Consider the following 22,645-nt stretch of genomic DNA (forward strand, 5'->3'; position numbering starts at 1 on the left):
GTTTACACTATAAAACACTCGGTATTACAATGCTTATGAAAAGTAGAGCAGAAGCTTTGAGAAGTTGAGATGAAAGTATATTTTTCTTCATCTACAATAGAGCCTTTAAATACTTGCTGAAGTCAGTATAGGCTCTTTGACAGAGATGGCAACCCAAGAGTGTTGATCCTTGAAAAAAGGAATATGATATCCTATTTTACAAGAATAAGGGCAAAGCTTTTCGTGCAACATAATTTCCTTCCTTAGTTTCCACACGGTTAATCTTCTACTTGCTTGAGATGGCTTGTCTTGGTACTTGCTTTCCTTGTTGATGCAGAATTGATTGATCTTGATTATGTCTTGATTGATATCTTCCTTCGTTGGGTGATCATCTTCCTTTTGATACAAGTGAATATCTTTTGTGGTACTTGATGCAGATTTCGCCTGACCTGGAACTTCCATTATTAACTTACTTCCACAAATAGGCATTAGCGTCTATCTCATTTTATTGACCTTCCCTTGTGCAGCAAGCTGGGCTTCACCACAGTTTTGGACCATTTTATTGGGCCTATCCGCATCTTTGAGTATTGTATCTTCCCTTGTGCAGCAGGCTGGGCTTCACCATAGTTTTAGACTATTTCATTGGGTGTATACGCATCTTTGAGTGTTGTACCTACATTTTTTTGTGCGGATTGCCCTTCTTTTGGGTCGGTCTTTAAATTTTGCCCCTCATATTTGTGGTCTTTAAATTATGCCCCTCATATTGCTGGTCTTTAATAGTTGCCTTCGCATTGCAACTCTGAACGTTCACGCAGAAATCATGAGGTTCTGAGTTCGAACCCCCGCTCAAGCATAAATTAAAAAAAAAATTGCAAGGCAAGGTTTGGGTCGCGTGTATGCCGAACCCGACATACTCTTGTTAAGGAATTACTAAATTTATGCCGGACCCGGCATACTCATGCCTTATGGGCGGACTTGGCATAAGTATGCTGGGTCCGGCATAACTTTGGTAATTTCTTAACAAGTTTATGCCGGTGGGGGCATACTTTTAATGGGCAAACTTTTATGCCGGACCCGGTATAAACTTGTGAAGGAATTACCAAAGTTATGCCGGACCCGGCATACTAATGCCAAGTCTGCCCATAAGGCATAAGTATGCCGGGTCCGGCATAACTTTGGTAATTCCTTCACACGTGTATGCCGGTGGGGGCATAGCGAAATTTAAACTCTACCTTGCGAATTTATTTTAAAATTTTGACTGTGTGGGGGTTCGAACCTGGAACCCATGAGTTTTAGCCGAAGGGTAAAATTTAAAGATTTCAAATATGAGGGGCAAAATTTAAAGACCACCCCAAAAGAAGGGCAATTCTGCCCTACATAGCAAACATGTCATCATTAAAATCTTAGAACTACCAAAGTTATTGTCAACCATCTACGGAATTAACATGACAACTTTAGTAAGTTTGACAACGTTAATTTACCTTCTTGATGCTGACAAAGACTGTTCCTTTAACGTTTTAAAGGTTACTTAAGTTGAAAATCAATCGTCGTTTAATTTGTTAGAGATTTTGGAGTTCGTTCTTGCGGAAGACTTGCGATTCCACCACCCAAAATCAATAGTAACATGGGACAAGGGCCTGGTATGTTTGCTTAATTGGTAATACTTGATGAAAACTTACAAAGAAAAAACTATTTTCGGTTTGATGTGCAAACAAAGCCTTACATTAATAGTTGAAAAGATTAAAAAGCTATATATAAGGTGTAGAATGATCATAATGAAGTGAGATTTTTTTGGAGAAAACGACACGGGGTTAACCTAAGTCGGATAATATCACACTCTGTTAAGATTATTTTTGAACTGTTTTAGCCCAATCATTTTCCTCATGATCATTGCTTGTTTGAATACCACGGAGACCACTCATTACGAGTACAGTTCACAACTATATTTCACCAGTTCAATCCCAGCTGCGTGTTTCTTGATCTTGATCGTGTTCGTTTCTTTTTTGTCGACGTCTCTTAATTATTCTTTTTATATAGCGGCCTTAAACGTTTATACTACAATAATATTTCTTTTTCTTGCAGCAGTACTTTTTTTTCTTTTCCTTTCCTTTCCCCTCCTACATATGTTCTTTTATAGGTTAATTAAATATCGCGTTAGTTATATACCATCCTTTGCAACTTGTAAGTTCCATATGAACTTTAGCTTTGTACCACTAATAATAGATACTATTAAGATGAAGTTCAAACGTGAGTATAAATAAATTAATGAAAGTTGACAAGAATTAACGGCCAGAAAAAGAAAGAAAGCCAGTTAAGGGATTTGAATATTCAAGCAAGTTTTTCAAGTTAAATTGTATATATAATTTCATTTTCTAGATTAGCTCGACTCTCTCTCTCTCTTACACACACACACACAAAAATAAATTACTTATATGTATAATAAATCGTATGTACTCCTTTTAAACCTATTGAATTCAAAATTATAAATCCGGCACTGTTTTTCATTCAGAAATATCAGCTAGAACAACTGTGATTGTATATATATGAACATGGCTTTGCATGGAGAGAGCATGAATCACGATCTTCACGAAAAGTCACGAATCTCAGGGACAACGTGTGCATCTTTTCCATTCTCTAAGGAATAAAGCTATCATTAAAAACTGCTATAATCTGCTTTTTCTCCGCATATGTAGGCAATAATGAAATGCAAGTGTTTGAAAAATAAGTAGATCTAGTATTACGGCCGGAAGATTCCGGCTTTATATATAAAACTTTGGTCGAACAGCATGCAGCTAAAAAAATAAAAATTGACATCTTAGATCCTACTGACTAGTACTTTCCTTCCTTAGTCCCTTTTTCCTTCGATTATGAAGCTTTGATGGGTTATGAACAAATGGTATAATCCTGTTCCTACTAGATTTAACTGTTAGAGTTTGATCAATATCTAACAAAGATTAAAAGTGCTCATTTTTTTTATATATTTAAACATCAAGCTCAAGTAATAATTGAAAAACTAATTTAAGTAGATGTTTGGCCATGCGATATGAAATCATGATATCATATTGTGACTTCAAATTAGCGTTTGTTTATGCAATTTGCATAAAATTTCAACTTCAACTTCATATCATGATTTCAAATCTCAAATTCTCCAAAAAGGCATGATTTGGGATTCCAATTTTTTAAATGTAAAACTGGACCCATAAATTTATATTTTATAAAAAAAGATTCTAGTTGGTAGATTTATTTACTATTCATTTATATCAAATATTAAAAGATCTGCAAGCTGGTAGTATATTTATTACAAATTTATTCTTAGAAACCGTCCATACCATGTGGTGGGGTGGGGGATTATAATAAAGAATAAGATACTTTGTATTAACATCATTGTATGCACGCCGCAAAGTTCGGGAGTTTCGACAATAGGGGGGATGGATGGACGACTTATGTATTTGTACATATAATTTACCATTTAATCATAATGACTTACTAAATAATTTTTTCTCAATTACAGTAGTTACATGTAGTAATGAAATTATCTAATGCTATTTGGTTGTGAAATCAGTTTTATAGGCAGTAAGTAATATTTTTGGACATAAAACGTGCAAAACTAAAAGTTCTACCACGTGCCAAGTGTGTGGTCTTCTACAGTCAAATGGCGGTGCCCGTTTCTTGACACGTGTGATGAAATTGATTGATTACTTTCCTACCAAACACGCCGTAATTTCGGAGGCGTTGGAGTTTGACCGACACTTCAACGTCGGCATTCATCTCAGCTTATCGTTGTGTCTTTCCTTTAATTTATCTTTTTCCAATTTACTAAACTTTTTCTTCTTTTGTTCCCACTCGATGTCCGATTATATTCAAATTCATTCGGGTAGAATTTATTTTTGGAGAATCGCTTCCTATTAAGAATTTTGTCCATACACAAAATTCGAATCGAGACATCTTATTAAATGGAGAAGTAGTTTTATCCACTAGACGATATTCTTTGGTGGTCCATTTACGGAAACTATTAGGTGGGTCCTATCATTTCACTTGATTTATACGCCTTGGTACGCTATTTAAATTTTTTTTTTTTTTAAAAAAACTAGTTGGATTATGAATACCTAGGTTGATCTCTCTACAGTATATATTTCGTGCTTTTGTTCAAGAAAAATATCAATAACGCTAAAGTATTAATGTCTAGTGCAACTTTGGATGATTAAAAATGACGTTTACTTATTTAAAAAGTATACAACATGTGAAATACGACATAAATTGGATAATTAAAATCCTAGAATATTTTGAAAATATTTATATATTAAAGAAGAACCTATTTGTCTTTGCAAAGCGTTACGGGTAAAAAATACGCTTTGACATGTGGATTTAAATAATTTTGTCTCGATCTTATTCCTATTGTTATTAAAGTTGTTGGAAATATTAATAATATTCATCAGAAAAATGAACAAAACAATAGAATCAATTTATCGGATAAACGTTGTGTCGTGGCAAGCTACTGCCTTAAAAGCGATTCCGAACCGGTTACGATGCAAATCTTTTAGCCTGGTTGCTCCCCAAGGTTCAACAGTACTTTCAAACACTTGCACTAATGACTAAAAGTTTGGAGTTTGCACAAACTGAATTGCCCAATAATTAGAAGGAAAAAAGAACTTTTAAGAAAAAGAAGAGATGATTTTTCTATGTGCAAGTAATTCACTAAAAAGGCAGATTTATACAGGCTGAAAATTTGAAGGGTTTAAAGAAGATTTATTAGCCATTAACTCAACCATAAAGAGACCTTAATGGCCATTAACCTGGCCATTTAATCAGCCAGTAAATCACCATTAAAGAGAATTGAAGGATCATTACTCCATATGTTACATAATTGATTTGGAAGAATTAGTATGTTCATATCCTTGTGATGTATCTATATTCTTTGCATTACGTAAATGGACAAAATGTAAGATTAATTCATACAATCCCCCACTAATGCAAAGATAAAGAGTAAGAACAAATTCTGGGCAAAATGAGGAACATGTACTTAAGTGTTAATATCTTTCGATTTGAATTAACACGCAGTGAAATGAGGCAACAACTAATATTCACAAAGTGAAGTACTCTTGAACTGAATAGACATAAGTTGAGACCCTCACAACATATATCATATCCTTAATTTCGTGCAACCTCCGCGATACTAACAAAGTGCTTTTACGTCTATACACCAAACCTCGGGACTCATGAATGCTCTAGAAATATAGCCCAAGTTTTTCATAAAAGGCGGCCAAACCTTTACATTCACGTAGGTGATTCCATCAAGTCTATCTTCAACATAGACTACCATAAGGCTATGGAACCATTAAGAGCAAATATAAGCTCAACCTTTCTCATATCAAGTGGTGAATCCATTAAGTGCTTCTCGATAGCACCACCACAACGGGTAATGAAAACATTAAGAGTAAAACTCAAGTAAATTCATCAAGTGTGTCTCAAATGTACCCCCACAACGAGCTATGGATTCAGAGTAAAACTCAACCTTACAAAACACTGTCATACGTCATAGGGATAAGAAATGTAGTGCATATTGATGAGACATATGACTTTGTTTGACCACAAACGGGTATCCACTATATTACCTCAATCCATGGGCTTTAGCCCTATCCCCCTCGATGTTTCAAGAATTATTCTCTTTGCCAAACTTTTGGTTAAAGTATTCGCCATATATTTTAATTTCTCTCAGGTCTTACAAATTCCAAGCTTCAAAAATTTCTTGAAAACATCATGTCTAACGCATATGTGTCCTGTTCCTCCCTAACCCCCCTCCATTTTACACACTCTCTTAGCAATTTCAATTGCTTCCTGTGAGTCAAAATGTAAAGAAACTAGTGTAGCTTGTTCGCCCACAATGGGACATATGCCAATATTGGAGATAAAAATCATCATATACAAATAATAACATGTCAGTTCTTTCAAGATTAATATATGCACTTGCAACACTATATTTAAACCATTCTCAAATATGCAAATCACATTTTCATGATGATTTTTTTCCCCATTTGATTAATCCCCACTATTTTGAGAATTTATAAAATGTTATACTCATGAAAATAGAGCACATTAATGAAGAGATTTTAGGTAAAAATATAATTTTACCTTTTTATTTCTTGTGTTTTTTGGCAATATTCATTTCTTGAGTTTTCCTTTTCAACTCACAACAGAGCTTGTAGAGAACTTCTACCTTAATATCCATTGATGTTTCAACTTTTGATCACCTTGACATCCACAAAAGAGATGTAATATTCCATTCGTTTCAATTTATGTGAATCTAAAAAGAATGACCCCTTTCTATATTTGGAAACAATTTACTTTTATGCAATGATTTATACCCACACAAAATATATATGACTCATTTAGCACCACAAGTTCTTCTTTCTAAAACTCCGTGCCCAGTCAAATGGGTTCACATAAATTGAAATAGAGGGAGTATATCTTTTCACCTCTACTAATTGTGTTCTTGAAACCAGCTAAGGCCGATACACTAGTTCAACCAATTCTGCTTTTCTATTAGTGACAGTCTCAAAAGACCTATTGCTATGTTTTGCTTCTACACAAATTGGGCACTCAGAAAATTCATCAACATTCATCGCGGGGATTAAACACATAATTCTAAGTCTTTTAACAAGAAATATTAACATAACCTTGCCTACTCTGTCACAAATCAATAGACCAGCAATATAAGCAGATTTGACTACTTTTATCATTAATGATCTCTTAAAGTGTAGAGAAATTCACATTTTCAGTTATTACACATCCTTCACAAGAGACATTAAAAAAATTATCACTCTTTAAAGGATAAATATTTTCGATAACGCAACATTAATCCTTTATTTCAACTATAGTGGTGTGCTCAATTACATCACTACTACCAACAAGATATTTCTATGCATCACTATTTTCAACATAACCAATAAACATATAATCATATTGTCATGCCCCGAACCATGGCCTGGGCATAACACGGCACTCGGTGTCTTGCTGCATGTGACCAAGCGAACCACATGGCTTGCTGAATCAACATGGGGCATGTACTGATACGGAATATAATATAAACATGAGTGGCGAGAGTAAAACATGAGATTAAATAATCATAAGTCTGAATATATAATAATAATAATAATAATAATAATAATAATAATAATAATAATAATAATAATAAATGTTGAGCCAATACTGTGATAGTGCAAAAGGGAGGGTGAATTGTAACTTTTTTGCTCAGACAGTTGACTACCTATGAACACTAGTCGACTATAAAGTAATGCAGTAATAAAAGTGCAGAATATAAATGACACAGATATTTTATACTGGTTCAGATTCAATGTGAATCCTAGTCCAGTCCTCTTGGGTTGCAAGGGTGTTCTCTGCAGTTCTTTGTAAATGGTTTGGTACAATGATTTGTTTGAATGGAGCTCCTACGTCTACACTCAAACACTCGTAATCTTTTTGATACAATGCCTCACAAACTATACTATATCTCTCCTTTTGTTTTTGTTTACACTATATCACTCAAGAATACAATGTTTGTGAAAAGTAAAGCAGAGAGCTTGAGAGTATGAGACGAATGTATATCTTTTCTTCGTCTCTAGAGTCTTGAATATATAGTCTTCAAGTGACTAGCCGTTAGACTCTTTTCCAGCAGATATGTCAACCCAAGAGAATTGATCCTTGTAAACTAGGAATATTGAGGATCCTAATTTCCAAGAATAAAGCAAGAGCTCATTAATGTTGTAACGTTTCTTCCCTTCTTTGTCATCACCCTTAGTTAGACGATACTTGTTTCCTTACACGTTCATGATACATAATAAATGTTGTACAGCTGCTGCTTTCCTTATGCGCCATTCGCCTTGATTGAATGGTACTTGTTTCCTTGTATATGCCGATTTGATTTGATACTTGAATTTCCATAATTGCGCCGATTTGATTGCTTGAATAAACTGATCCTTGTTCCAAAAATAAGCAAGAGCTTATTTTCTTCATGCCTAGGAGTGCTTTCCTTATGCAGCCGACTTGGGCTTGTACTCTTTTTCAGCCGACTTAGCCTTCTTTTTTCTATTGGGCTTTTCTGTCCACTAGGCTTGATTGAGCCTTTGAGTATAGTACTGCACAATAATTTGTCATCATTAAAATCATAACACTAACAATGGCTATATGACTCTGAACGTCCGACATGGCATAACTGAACTTGTCTAGTCTATGAAATCTCTGACATGAGTCTGACTGCTAAACTATTTACCCGGACAAGGCCCCCTGCATACCTTAAATGCATAAATGACATGAAATAAATAAAGATAAAATCCTGAATAAAATGAGGCTCACCAATAGCTAATATGTGCAAAGTCCTAACGAGTTGATCCGTCGTTCTATAAATCTGCAACGTGAAGTGCAGGCCCCCAGCCAAATAAAAGGGGACGTCAGTACATTCGAATTGTATTAGTATGTAAAGAAACTGAATGAAATAAACATGGCACCTGAAGTAATAGAACTGAAACTGAAACTGTATTTGTAAACTGAACATGAATATGAATATCATCTGACATGAATATATACGTGCAACATGAGTAAAACATTTTAAGTGTGTGTGTGTGTGTGTATGTATATATATGTGTGTGTATATATATATATATATATATATATATATATGTGTGTGTGTGTGTGTGTGTGTGTGTGTGTGTGTGTGTGTGTATATATATATAAAAAACTTAAGGGAGAGTCGTAGTATAATCGACAACATGGAATCACCACGTGAGTACGTGGAGTCTGGTACTTGGCACAACCAGCAGAGCAGCTCCACACCCTGCCAAGGTATGAGACATAATCATGACATGAAAATGGATCCAATTCAACTGTCTGAAGGTGTCATCCTAATTCGAGCAGATCGACCCTTCCCTACATTGGCATACTAGTTTCAGGCTATCTGAGCCTTCTCGGTAAATCTATGCTACTCCCAAAAACATGAACATGGATATATTTGGCATCTGGACCAATGGTCTGTATAACATGGCTTGTAAGCATGACTTGTAAACTTGATTCATAAACATGGTTTGCAAACATGATTCACGAGTATAGTATAGCATAGATATGAGCATATAGTATAACTTGTATGAAAACATGGATGCATGTAGAATTTCATGAAATATAGATAAAAGTTCATATCTTGCATATAAGAACCCATGGAATGCAAAGTATGGATTTTCATGGATTACAAACAGATTCTCAATAACTAGAATGGAATATTAAGAACACAATAACGAATTTATCATACAAACATGGTATATCATGATACATGTACTTAGGGTTATCATGAACATGTCTAGAACCCTAGTTTTGATAAACTTTCATATAATCATGGAAGAACGTGGCGTGGGGAAGAACAATAATGTTCCCACACATACATATAAACCCTACATACCTTAATCTCTCTAAAACTTATAAAAAGGTCTGAACTTGAGAAGAATCCGAAAAGCCTTAATCTTGAATACTTGTGATGGGTTTTCTTGAAAACCCTAGGTTAGGAATAATGAATTCTTATTTAGCAATCATGGATGCTTGTTAGAATTCACTTGGAATGGTTGGAAAAGGCTTACGTTGATGTATTCTAATGGTAGGAGGAGAAGAACTTCGTGCTAGGGCTTGGTAATATGAAAAATAAGAAAAAGAACTCAAGTCTCGTATTTATACTTTTGCTTAGTAGGGAAAATGTACATGCTACATGTACACCCGTACAATATTGTACGTCCCGTACAATTTGGGCGTACCACATGTTTCAAATTCCAGAAATCATGATTTTTCGCTAGTGATGTACGAGATGAAAAGTACGGCCCATATAAATTGTACAACTTTAAAGTATGGCCATATAACTTACCCGTACCTGGAATGTCAAATTCTAGTGTCTTCTGATTTTCCTTTGTGAGATACATCCACGAAGTACGGCCCGTACATTTGACGTACAACGTACTTTTACCGTTCCAGGAAAAATTTCAAATTCCAACACTTCCCGTCTTAGGTTCTAAATCTCGAATCATGAACGTAACTTGGTTTAAAGGTATGAGGTGTTACACATATGTTTTAGGAGCTATTCTCCCCCCCCCCCCCCCCCCCGGCAGGAATAGATAACATAACTGTAGCAAGACATCTCATCACTTACAAATATTTCAGTCTTCTCACAAGAGACATTAAAATTATCATAGTTCACCAATCTTTAGCTAATGTTTAAGTGTAAACGTTATTTATTCACATACACGATCACAAATTGTAGAACAATGATCAAGAATAGATATGATCCTTCCAATTTAAATGTTTCATAGAATGTTTTCATATCATTCTATAACTTGTAGTTAAACTCCACATGATCTTTTATGCAATCAATTTAGGCTAAAATATAATGAAATTGCAAATCACCATAAGCATATCATATAAGTTACGCATTTCAAGATCATCAAAAAATGAATCATCTACTCAAACATTTATATCACTAATATTTCATAAGAAACACAAGAGTAGATTTATAAATAAATAGGAGTAGAGTTCAAAGGAAGAAGAACCTGATTTTGTCATTTTTTTCCTTGCACTTTTGAGTCGTCTTTGTTTTCCAGTTAAATTATGAAAATTCCATTTTCAAGGAAAATCATTAATCTCAATTTCCTTCATGCTATACCAAGTATAACATTCATCATCTGACTTTTGCATCAATCCACTAAACCAAATACCCAGAGATACATGTGAGTTCATAATCCTTAGAATATTTTTCACTACACAAGCATTATATTATTTTTCTCGAGAAGTAATAAACAAGCCTCCCGCAAGTCAAGCGAAGCATTCAATTTCTACAGGTTACTTCTATATTCAGTGCATTAACAGATAAGAACAATGAGCACGAAAAAATGATTTATTTCTTTTTCCCCCGAACATTACCTATTCACGAATAAGATTTGAATTCTTATAAAGTAAGAAGCTTACTTATTTGACTCAATAAATTACAAATATAAATTTCCAAGTCCCTTACGAGATTGAAACATGAATTCAATACACATCTATATATAATATAAAACAAGGCATAGACAAGGTAATGTGACACCTCTCTATGGCCGATAAACATATTTATCTTTTTTCTCCTTTTTTTGATATTTTCCTTTCATTTTTCCCATTTATCTTATTTTGAAAAAATCACATTCATAGCCTGTTTAATGTATTTAATCACAACTATTCATTGGCGATTATGACTTTTCAAGTCTATAACTCTCCATTGTTTCACGTTTTATAACTGAACCTTTCTTTTTGTTTCCTCAGTAAATTGCATCTTTCCTATGTGATAAGAAAGGCCGTGCGGGAGTAGTCACTACAATTTTCCTCTGCCAAAGCATGAAACAAGATGACAACCATTTCTGCGCATTATATGTTAATATGCGGATGGTGGAATGCAGAAATTCGGAAGGGAGAGTAAAATGAATCATCACAAACAACTTGCACGACACCTAAAAAGCAATTCTCTTTGAATGATAATATTTTGTGGATTTTCATCCATATATTTTTCCTTCCTTTTGTTTTACTAATGTTTATTTCCTTCCGCTATGCTTTCAATGTGATAACTTCCTATCTAAATTGAATTGTTTTTTTTTTTTTTTCCTGCTAATAATTTGGATACGGAGTTGGAATACCTTAAAGTAATTTGGTATTAATATTTTCTCACAAGTATTTTTCATTCTCTTTACATTGGTTATATTTATGAAATTGTGCGCTTTATTTTTGTAGCCTGAGAACTTCCTATCTAAATTGAATTGTTGTTCCTTTGTCTCTTTTAGTTTCTGCCAATATTTTGGATACAAAGTTGGAGTAGCTTAAAGTAATTTGGTATTAACCTTTCCCCACTTGTATTTGTCATTCTGTTTGCATTGGTTATATTTATGAAATTGTGTGCTTTTGCTATTCATATAATTGTGAGTATTGTCTTTTATTAAAGTTGAGTTTACATAAAAATTTAGTGCAACTTGTAGAATCGCGAGGTTCTGTTCAAGGAATCTTAATACTGGTGGTACCTTTCTTAGGCTTGGAAACAAATTTATCTTTTTTCCATTTTTTCTCCTCTCATTCTTATTTTTTTGTTAAACATAATTATTTTTGTCCTTCAAAAATAAAGTGAACAGTTACAACTACTGATCAATAAAGATACATCTATGATTATTTAAGAGCAACTGTTAGAATTCTAAAAGCCACTACTCATCATTCATTGGGTCTCTCAATTACCATATATCCCTACTGTTTTCATTCAATGCAACTTAAATATTTGGAAGTCTGAAAGTCACCACTAATTAAAACTAACCATTGTACCCCTCAATTTTTTTTTTAAAAAATCATCATTACTTGGCCGTTAGAAGTTCTATTGACAGGTCTTTGAAATAAAGTCATTTTATGACTTTACAATGGCACCCAACGTAGCAATGAAATCACGGAAGGAGAAGAAATCAAAAGTGGTATCCATCATCAAATAGAGCGAAAGCTTCAAATGGGAATATACGTATCATCTATTAACATATGTCCGGATCTTCCTCCCATCATTTTTAATTGTTGACTACGAATTTTTTTATATGATAATTACGAGAAGTAAAGTTATCCATAATTTTTTTCATATATATGAAATTTACTTAAAATATATTTTTTCTTTAATAACATTGAGTTTCATTTCATTGGTTCATAAAATATACTATGCGACCGAAACGATTTTATTAAGAGACACAGCTAGATTTTTATTGAGGTTTAATACTTTTAATTTTACATGATCTCAGCAATTCGTATGTAACAAAGTATGAATTTACTAATATCGTTTATGATTTTGAAACGTAGACAATATGTTGTACATATAAAAGAAAACGAAAGTGAATTATTTTATGGCCAAATATTATTGGCGATGTTAGTGCAGACCAGTGAAGTATAGTCAGTAACACTAATTTGTATTGGGCTAAATTCGTATGATACGGCTGGACCTGTACCATGATGACATGTGGCAAAAGACTCAAGTATGAGTCAGCATGAAGCATTCTCGGAAGAAGCTTGGTAATAGGGGAGAGATAACCAGGACTGGAAGACCAGTGGAGTAGTTCCGGAAGAGTAGTTCCGGAAGAGAGATCAACGGTCAGTCGTTACATATCAGGCTCCACGGGGCATTAATAAGCTTTATTGTCCTCTTTATTGTCTATCATTATTATGGAATTAATACACATTATTAGTAGGGGCACGATTCATGGAATGTGTACCTCATATCCGATGTATAAATAGGGTTTGTCATTCCATTGTAAAGGACACAAAATTCAAGAGGAATACATAACATACAATATACAATTGCTCCATTTTAAACTCTTGTTTACTTTATTTGGAGATTATCCAGGTTCTGATCTCAAGCTTGGCCGGAATCATAAGCATAAGGCTTCACCAAGGCTCAGGCTATTCTTAACTTTACTTTCGTTTGTATCAATTCCAATTGCATATTTCTTTGCTTTGCTGGTCATGTTGACCCACTTGTCCTTGACCATGAACACAAATTCAATTGAACCGTTTTTCGGGTAAACATAATCAACAACACAAATTTTTAAAGGGATGGTTGATGATATTTTTGTACAATTTGCTTTAGTTTTCTTTCTGTGTTATTTTTTCTCCTTAATGGAAATAGTTTAGACACGACCGCACGAAGCGCGGATAAATTTACTTGTATTTATATATCCATCTATTTCCCATCTGAAGAGCAACAACAGATTGGTTATAATCACCTTTACGTCCCCAATCACCAATAATCAAGAATCTTAAATTGCCATTATCTTTAGTGGGATGATCGAATTTGTCAAGCCCAGTTGCACTTCAACAAGAATTTAACTAGACCACCACCAGAAGGAACAGAAGCATGGGTTTCTTACAAAACTACCCATGACTTTGTGTTGATATTGACAAAGGAAAAAGGAAACCAGACAAGAAAATCCCAAAGTCTCTTTTTATCTATTTGAACACAGGAATATTGAAACATTCAGGAATAATAACACATGCAAGAGGAAAAGGGTAATTAAAAATTAACCAGAAAATGAAAAGCAGAGGCAATAATACACCTGATTTTTATTATTTCCATCCAAAGGCTCATAAGTATGTTTTAAGTTAACATAAAAAATCACCGTACCAAGAGAAGAAAATAATTTCAAGTGAACATGAATTCTCCCTCTTTTGAATTTTGTTGGAATCCAAATTTCCAAATTAAGGTATCTATCACAAGGAATCCAATTCATACATTTTTTTTTCATGACCACATTCTTAGAGAGGAAATAAAAGTATTTTACCTTTAATCACCAAACTATGTATAGAATTATTTTATCTCTCCATATGCTACTGATCAATATTGTATAAAAACGAAATCGCTTTCAAATTGTTAGAAATATTAACAATATCAACCAGAAAAATGAACAGAACGATAGAATTAACTTATCGGATGAGCGTTGCATCCCCGTAAGCCACTGCCTTGAAAGCGATTTCGGAACGACAACGGTGCAAATCGTTTAGTCCGGTCGCTCCCCAAGGTTCCACAACACTTCCAAACACTTGCACTAGTGGCTGGGAGTTTGGAGTTTGCACAGACTGAATTACCCAGTAATTGGAAGGAAAAGAAGAAGTTTTAAGAAAAAGAAGAGATGATTTTTCTATGTGTAAGTAATTCACCAAAACGGCATATTTATACATGCCGAAAATCTGAAGGATTCAAAGAGAATTTATTAGCCATTAACTCAGTCATAAAGAGACCTTAATGACCATTAACCTAGCCATTTAAATCAGCCAGTAAATCACCATTAAAGGTAATTGAAGGATCATTACTCCATACATTACATAATTGATTTGGAAGAATTGGTATGTTCATATCCTTGTGATGTATCTATATTCTTTGCATGACATAAATGAACAAAATATAAGATTAATTCCTACAAAAGTGAATCGAATTTGCCCTTATGAACTAACAACAACAACAAACTCTTGTAAATATTTAAAAGCCAAACGATTGTTCGGAATTATCTCGTCATTGATAATAATACTCCAGGTCGAAGAGAATATTCTCTTGTTACATTTCTTAATTTTCAGTCCAAAATTCATGGTTCATGTGATCAAGTAGTTGATGGAAGCGAAGTAGCCACGAGCATAAACTTGATTAATTTCCTCTCCGTATTATAAAATTCTATGCGTGTATTTCCCCATTGGAAACATGACATTTTTAGTGAGATTATAACGGGTTCACAAGGGATTTTCTCGTGACCTAATCCCACTAGAATTAATTAAATCCTAATTTAAAACCTTGCTTATTAATGGACGTGTGTGTTCACTGGCAGACTAATTTACTGAGATTAATTAAGTACCACTACTGCAAGTCGTACGATAAGAATACTACGTATGCAGCTCTCTTTCCCAGTATAGCTGTATTGATAGCTTAATGAAATTACATAATGGAAATATGGAATATACAAGGAAAAAGTCTTGGAATAATTCAAAAGAAAACGCAATACAACTAATTAATACTCCTACATGTAGAAAGAGCACTTGTATTGATCTCCTTGGAGCCTCAACCTCCATTTGCAAATGGACTTTTCAAATTCTATTTCTGTTCCTTTTTTTTTTTCTTTTTTTTTTTTTTTGGGTTAAAAAAGTTACTTATAGTTATGCATAAGTACAAAATAGAGTCCCCGTGGACAGAGGATTCATTTGTATTTTAGCTATTACAAATACTATTATTATGACTAGCTAAAATAGATCTTTCAAAAAAATCCTTTTTTTTTTTTTTGAAATTCTCAAAGACTTCTCAATTAGAAATGCTAACGCACCCATGGTGGGTGTGCATATTTTCATTATATATAAGTGCGGTGGGGCCCGTGGGGTACGAACACAACTGCCCCCACTTGTACAATGAGCTTCACAAATTGTACACGCAATGAATACTTATACCATGAGCTATATAACTTGTACACTTTATCCAACTATTTTTATATCTCACGTAGACATATGTCATAGTACTTAATATTTATTCCTTTCTCATGTAGAGACGTATGCACTTCAAATTTAATTCTCCGACACATTTGTTTCTTCCGTGCACTTTTACTTGTTCACTTTTGACTTTTCGTATTCTAGCTGAATATTTATTCTCTTCTCATGTATAGACATATGCAGTTCAATTTTAATTCTCCTACACAAATTTATTTCGTCCGTGCACTTTAATTTGTTCACTTTTGACTTTTCACATTCTTTAAGAATTAATAAATCTCACGTGGATATATGTCATAGTACTGAATATTTATTCTTTTCTCATGTATACACGTGTGCACTTCTATTTTAATTCTCCGACACATATTTGTTTCCTCCGTGCACTTTTACTTATTCACTTTTGACTTTTCACGTTTTTGCTGAATATGTATTTTCTTCCCATGAGCTTCACAAATTGTACACGCAGTGAATGCTTGTACCATGAGCTATATAACTTGTACACTTTATCCAACTATTTTTATATCCCACGTAGACATATGTCATAGTACTTAATATTTATTCCCTTCTCATGTATAGACGTATGCACTTCAAATTTTAATTCTCCTACACAAATTTATTTCATCCGTGCACTTTAATATGTTCACTTTTGACTTCTCGCATTCTTTAAGAATTAATAAATCCCACGTGGATATATGTCAAAGTACTGAATATTTATTTTCTTCTCATGTATACACGTGTGCACTTCTATTTTAATTCTCCGACACATATTTATTTCGTCCGTGCACTTTTACTTATTTACTTTTGACTTTTCACGTTTTTGTTGAATATTTATTTCCTTCCCATGTTTCTAATATATATAAGTGACTTGGGGGTACGAACACAGCTGCTCAAACTTGTACCAAAAGCTTCACAAATTGTACACTTTTGACTTTTCACATTCTTTAAGAATTAATAAATCCCACGTGGATATATGCCATAGTACTGAATATTTATTCTCTTCTCATTTGTACACGTGTGCACTTCTATTTTAATTCTCCGACACATTTATTTCCTCCGTGCACTTTTACTTGTTCACTTTTGACTTTTCACGTTTTTGCTGAATATTTATATTCTTCCCATGAGCTTCACAATTGTACACGCAATGAATGCTTGTACCATGAGCTATATAACTTGTACACTTATCCAACTATTTTTATATCCTACGTAGACATGTCATAGTACTTAATATTTATTCCCTTCTCATGTATAGACGCATGCACTTCAAATTTTAATTCTCCTACACAAATTTATTTCGTCCGTGCGCTTTAATATGTTCACTTTTGACTTTTCACATTCTTTAAGAATTAATAAATCTCACGTGGATATATGCCATAGTACTGAATATTTATTCTCTTCTCATGTATACATGTGTGCACTTCTATTTTAATTCTCCGACATATTTATTTCCTCCGTGCACTTTTACTTGTTCACTTTTGACTTTTCACGTTTTTGCTGAATATTTATTTTCTTCCCATATTTCTAAGATATATAAGTGGCTTGGGGGTATGAACACAGCTGCCCAAACTTGTACCAAAAACTTAACAAATTGTACACGCAATGAATGCTTGTACCATAAGCTATCTAACTTGTACACTTTACCCAACTATTTTTTCATCCCACGTGGACATTTCTAATATGTCAGTACTTAATATTTATTCCATAGACGTATGCACTTCAATTTTAATTCTCCGACACATTTATTTCCTCCGTGCACTTTTACTTATTCACTCTTGACTTTTCGCGTTCTTGAAAAATATAATATGTGTGTGTCCAAATTACTTGTTCATTTATAAAACCAAAATAAAATTAACCCTTTCTAATAAATATTCTTGAAAATAGTCTATTGGAGAGAGACTATGACAAATGTCTAAGTGAGATAAAAAAGTAGTTGGTTAAAGTGTGCAATTTATATAACTTTTGGTACAAATTTACATTGCTATTGTTCGTCCTCTTTTCACGTTTAAAGTCAATACTTTACTTATCTTATTCTCCTTTGCATTCTCTGATTATTATTTCTTTACATTTATAAAATGTATTACTTTATATTTTCAGTGCGGAATTAAAATTTGGTGATTTACGATATAACATATCACATTTCTAATATGTCATAATACTTAATATTTATTCCATAGACGTATGTACTTCAATTTTAATTATCCAACACATTTTTTTCCTCATATTTTTTAATTAATTTAATAAAAATATTTTATTAGTTTTTGCTTTTAAAAAATCCAATATATACAACATTGGTTCTTATGTTTGGATTTGAACAGTTAATTAATTGATATGGATATCAACTTGTCGGTATACATATAAGATATTAAACAATTTAAAAGAAAAAATCTAAAATCAAAATATTAATTTTCCCTCACCTTCTTACTTATTTTTTTTTTCCACATTGATGAACAACTTTCATTGTCATGACTATGACAAATTTTTAAAAATTATTTACAAAATACAAACCTTAAAGACAGACTAATTAAATTGAATAAACATGTTTGGCCCGTGCATCGCACAGATATATATGGCTAGTATCCTTATAATTCATGGCAAACAGACCCATGTTGGGTGTTGTTTCATGATACCACGTTGTGGTTAAAAAAAAAAAAAAAAAATCCTCACATGTCTTATTTTAAAAAAAAAAAAAAATCATAGGCAAATGGAGGAGGAACTGTGAACATAAATTGTTCTATCCCATTTCATTGTTTGATATAGCACTATTTTTTATTCCGCAACCTCATAGCCACATTCATACTTGGAAAAAAAAGACAAAAAATGTGTGTAGTATATTACCAAATTGAAAGATGATGACAAAAAGTTGTGATCCTATTAAACTGTATCGAATTAATGGAAGACAATTTGATTAAAGTATATTATTAAAGTATGATATGTTCCATTAAAGGTAATCCATGAACTGTGTCTTAGTACACACATTAGTGGGCTTTATGGTCATTTGCTACACCCTATATAGCTTATTGAGTACTTCAAATAATCCATTCTTCTTCGGCAAGAACCATTCATTTCTATTGCCTAACTAGTTACTTTCACTTTTCCTCTCCAGCCTATAGTAAGACAAGTTCCCAACTCCCAAAAAAGGAGAAATTAAATACCAACTATTTACACAAAAAGCATTTCAATAATCAAAAAGCTCCTCTTCACATATTGCACAAAATCAAAGTGTATAAAACTTCCTTCAAGAATCTTGAAATATTTTCTCCTTCTCCTCACCTTTTCTCCAAGAATCTCTTTTTTTTTTCTTTTTGTTATTGCCCTTTTTGATTTAATTGATATAGATCCTAACAAAAGCCCTTTTTTTCTTCTCCATGTCTAACAATAACCCTTTTCATCATGATTATGCATTTCCTTTCTTTGGTGAAAATCCCTCAATTTATAATGATCATCAAGTACTACAGGCCAACACACAAAACCCTCATCATAATCAAGATTTTGATTATCCTTCATCTTATGTGAGTACTCTCACAGAGTGTTTACATGGGGGGTCTATGGATCACTACAACTCTTTATCAAGCGCTTTTGGCATAAATAATAATTGCTTATCATCCTCTGAAGTTGTTTGTCCACCAATAGATCATCATCAAGAATCTTCAAGAAAAAATAGTGTTGATCAAATTCCCTTGACACCTAATTCTTTGGTCTCTTCATCTTCTAATAGTGAGGCTGGTGGTCATGAAGAAGATTCTTCAAAAATCAATAAAGATCTACAAGCAGAAGATCAGTGTGAAGATGGAGATGATGATAAGTCTAAGAAAGTGTAAGTCATTATTTTCTTTGGTACTATAGTACTAGTATAAAATATAGCCTTATCTTTAATTTGTGAGGAAGTTTCTTTCTTTCTTAATAGATTAGGTTATTGACCACTAGTCATAATTTATTAGATGATTAATTGGCTAGTCTTTTCTTCCTAGTTGCAAGCTAAGCTTCTTCTAGTGATTTGAAAAATAAAAATATCTAAAGTGTACCTTTTCCTTAGTTAAGTCTTCCCCCATTTTTGTATTATGATATACAGTCAGAGAAACCCTAATTTTTATTTATACACTATTCCTAATTGATTGGTGTGTTAGCTCATTTGGAAATATTCTACATGCATAATGGTATTTAATGTTAAATGGACTACTCTTTTTTTGTTGTAGAAATTAAAGTTTGTGCTAATTGTTTTAGGAGCAAAGCAAAGAAAAAGGGAGAAAAGAAGCAAAAAGAACCAAGATTTGCATTTATGACCAAGAGTGAGATTGACAATCTTGAAGATGGCTATAGATGGAGAAAATATGGACAGAAGGCAGTGAAGAACAGCCCTTTTCCGAGGTATAGTTTCTTTAGAATCAACAATATTTTCAAAATTATTAGAAATGAATTAATAAGCTTCTATAGTATGTTGATTATACTCTCTAAACTTGTTTACTTATTAGTACTAGTACTTAATTGCTTCAAAGTGTGGCTTAAGTTTTCATCTCTATTTTTCATAATTTAATGAAATGGAGTCACTACAAGAAAGTTTAGAAACGGCAACAAAAAATTTAATATTTGGCAACAACTTAGTTTTATTGTTGGCAAATAAGCTTTTTTGTTGCTATAGTATTTATTATTGTTGCAAAAAGTACTTTTGGCAACAAAAATAAAAGTTATTGCATGCCGTTGGGAAAAGTTTATGCAATAATTTTTTTTTATTGTCAAAAATACTTTTTGTAACTAATCAATCTATGATTGTCAAATATCTTTTTTCTTGTAGTGAGTAGTATATATATGATAGACCAAGTCTGTGTAGTCTTTGCATTGATTTCTCGGATTCTCATGTTTGAAATGGTGGCTTTAAGTTGATCATTAATATTATTACCTCAGTTACACTACGAATGCATACATATCGTGAATGCATAAATGTAATTTAATTTGTTAATTTCCAAACAAGTTTGCTTCTCTGCGCGGTGTTGAGTCCCACATCCGTGGAGGGTTTCTTGTTTGCCTTATATGATTTTGGGCACAACTCATCGCATGAGCTATTTTTTGGGTTGAGTTCGGACCAAAGTCTATTTCGTTACCAAAGTATAAGAAGTCAGGTCCACCCCATGCCACTTATTGTTTACCTGATGATGGGTCACATCTTATAATATTCCAAATGTTAAGTCTGGTCGTGCGGGAGGTTGTTGAATCTTACATTGGTGGAGTGAGTTTCTTGCTAGTTTATAACGTGTTAAAATACACTATTGTGTGTAAAAGTTCTTTAAATTGTCTGTGTATGTAAGTAAAAGTCTTCACTTCACTAATCTAAGTTTTTTGCTTTACACTAATGTGGTAATTAGATATTGAGCAACAAAAAAGCTTATTTTTACACAATTAATCAATCTAATGAAAATACAAGTTTAAGTTATATATACCATGCTTTATACTATCAAGTCAATTAAAGAATATCTACATGTAAGTCTTCTTAAAATGTGTGATTACAATCTTGAAAATAAGATTTGTTATCTGTCAAAACGATACAGTATGATGGTGTAAAAATCCTTTACCCCGATGATGTATATAACAGAAACTTTCTGATAATATATGGTTTGTGGTTGGTGGTTATTATTGTAGGAGTTATTATAGATGCACAAGTCAAAAGTGCACTGTGAAGAAACGTGTTGAAAGATCATATCAAGATCCATCAATCGTGATCACTACATACGAAGGCCAACACAACCATCATTGTCCAGCAACTCTTCGAGGAAATGCTGCTGCTGCTTTGTTATCACCTTCCTTCTTATCCTCACAACAATTAATTCATCCTCATGAACAACAACTCTTTTATAATCCAAATCTCCCTATTAATAGTTCCTTCTATAATACTAATTATAATTATCAACAACAGCCCCAATTAGGTCCTGATTATCAATATGGACTATTTCAAGATATGGTTGCTTCATTGATCCGCAAACGAGAGTCATGATCGAGAATTTATTGATCTATTTTTAATCTTGAGCAATTAGTAAAGTACTAAAAGAAGTATGGTGCATTTAATGCAATTTCGAGACTTATGTATGCTATTGGTAATATCATGTAAAAATTGTGTTGCTAACTAGAACTACTATATATTTCTAGCATCTTACGTACCATAATTTGGAGGAGATGGGCTGATGGAAATACCAAGAATGGTTTTCTTCAGTTATTTGCATGTGGGATGATTAACCATTTATTAAATGAAGATGCTATTTTTGATGAGTTCTCTGCGTCTATGTAATTTGGGTTTTATTAGCTGAAGTTATTTAATTTCTAGGTAAGGAAAATTTATTTCGTCCCATGATAAAATTTGTAGTATTTTTTATATAGTTGCTGAATTCGCACTGCCATTATAAGTTGTCTACCTCAATTGGCAAAAGACGTAGATTGTTTCTCTTTATTAATGTAGAAATATGCTGTTTGACGTAATCAAAGGAAACTTTTATTGGGTAAATTTGATGGATATTTAACTCTGTAATATATAGTCTTCTCTAGCAGTCATTGCAAAGGAAAAGGAATGATTTTTATGCTATCTGTTACAATATGTCTTCAGTTTAAATTAACAAAGAGAAAGCTTACTGCTTCCGAAGTTGATAACTTGAAATTCTGC

General features: G+C 33.0%; 1 protein-coding gene across 1 annotated transcript; it reads left to right on the forward strand.

The window, feature by feature from the left end:
- The first annotated feature begins 19,033 nt into the window (after positions 1-19,033).
- On the forward strand, positions 19,034-22,257 carry LOC132618661 (WRKY transcription factor 71-like). The gene is made up of 3 exons (XM_060333687.1): positions 19,034-19,816; positions 20,224-20,367; positions 21,634-22,257. The coding sequence occupies exons 1-3, from the start codon at positions 19,368-19,370 to the stop codon at positions 21,983-21,985; spliced, it is 945 nt and encodes a 314-aa protein (XP_060189670.1). The 5' UTR covers positions 19,034-19,367; the 3' UTR covers positions 21,986-22,257.
- The last annotated feature ends 388 nt before the right edge of the window (positions 22,258-22,645 follow it).

Source organism: Lycium barbarum, chromosome 11, assembly GCF_019175385.1.
Source record: "Lycium barbarum isolate Lr01 chromosome 11, ASM1917538v2, whole genome shotgun sequence".
Classification (NCBI taxonomy): domain Eukaryota; kingdom Viridiplantae; phylum Streptophyta; class Magnoliopsida; order Solanales; family Solanaceae; genus Lycium; species Lycium barbarum.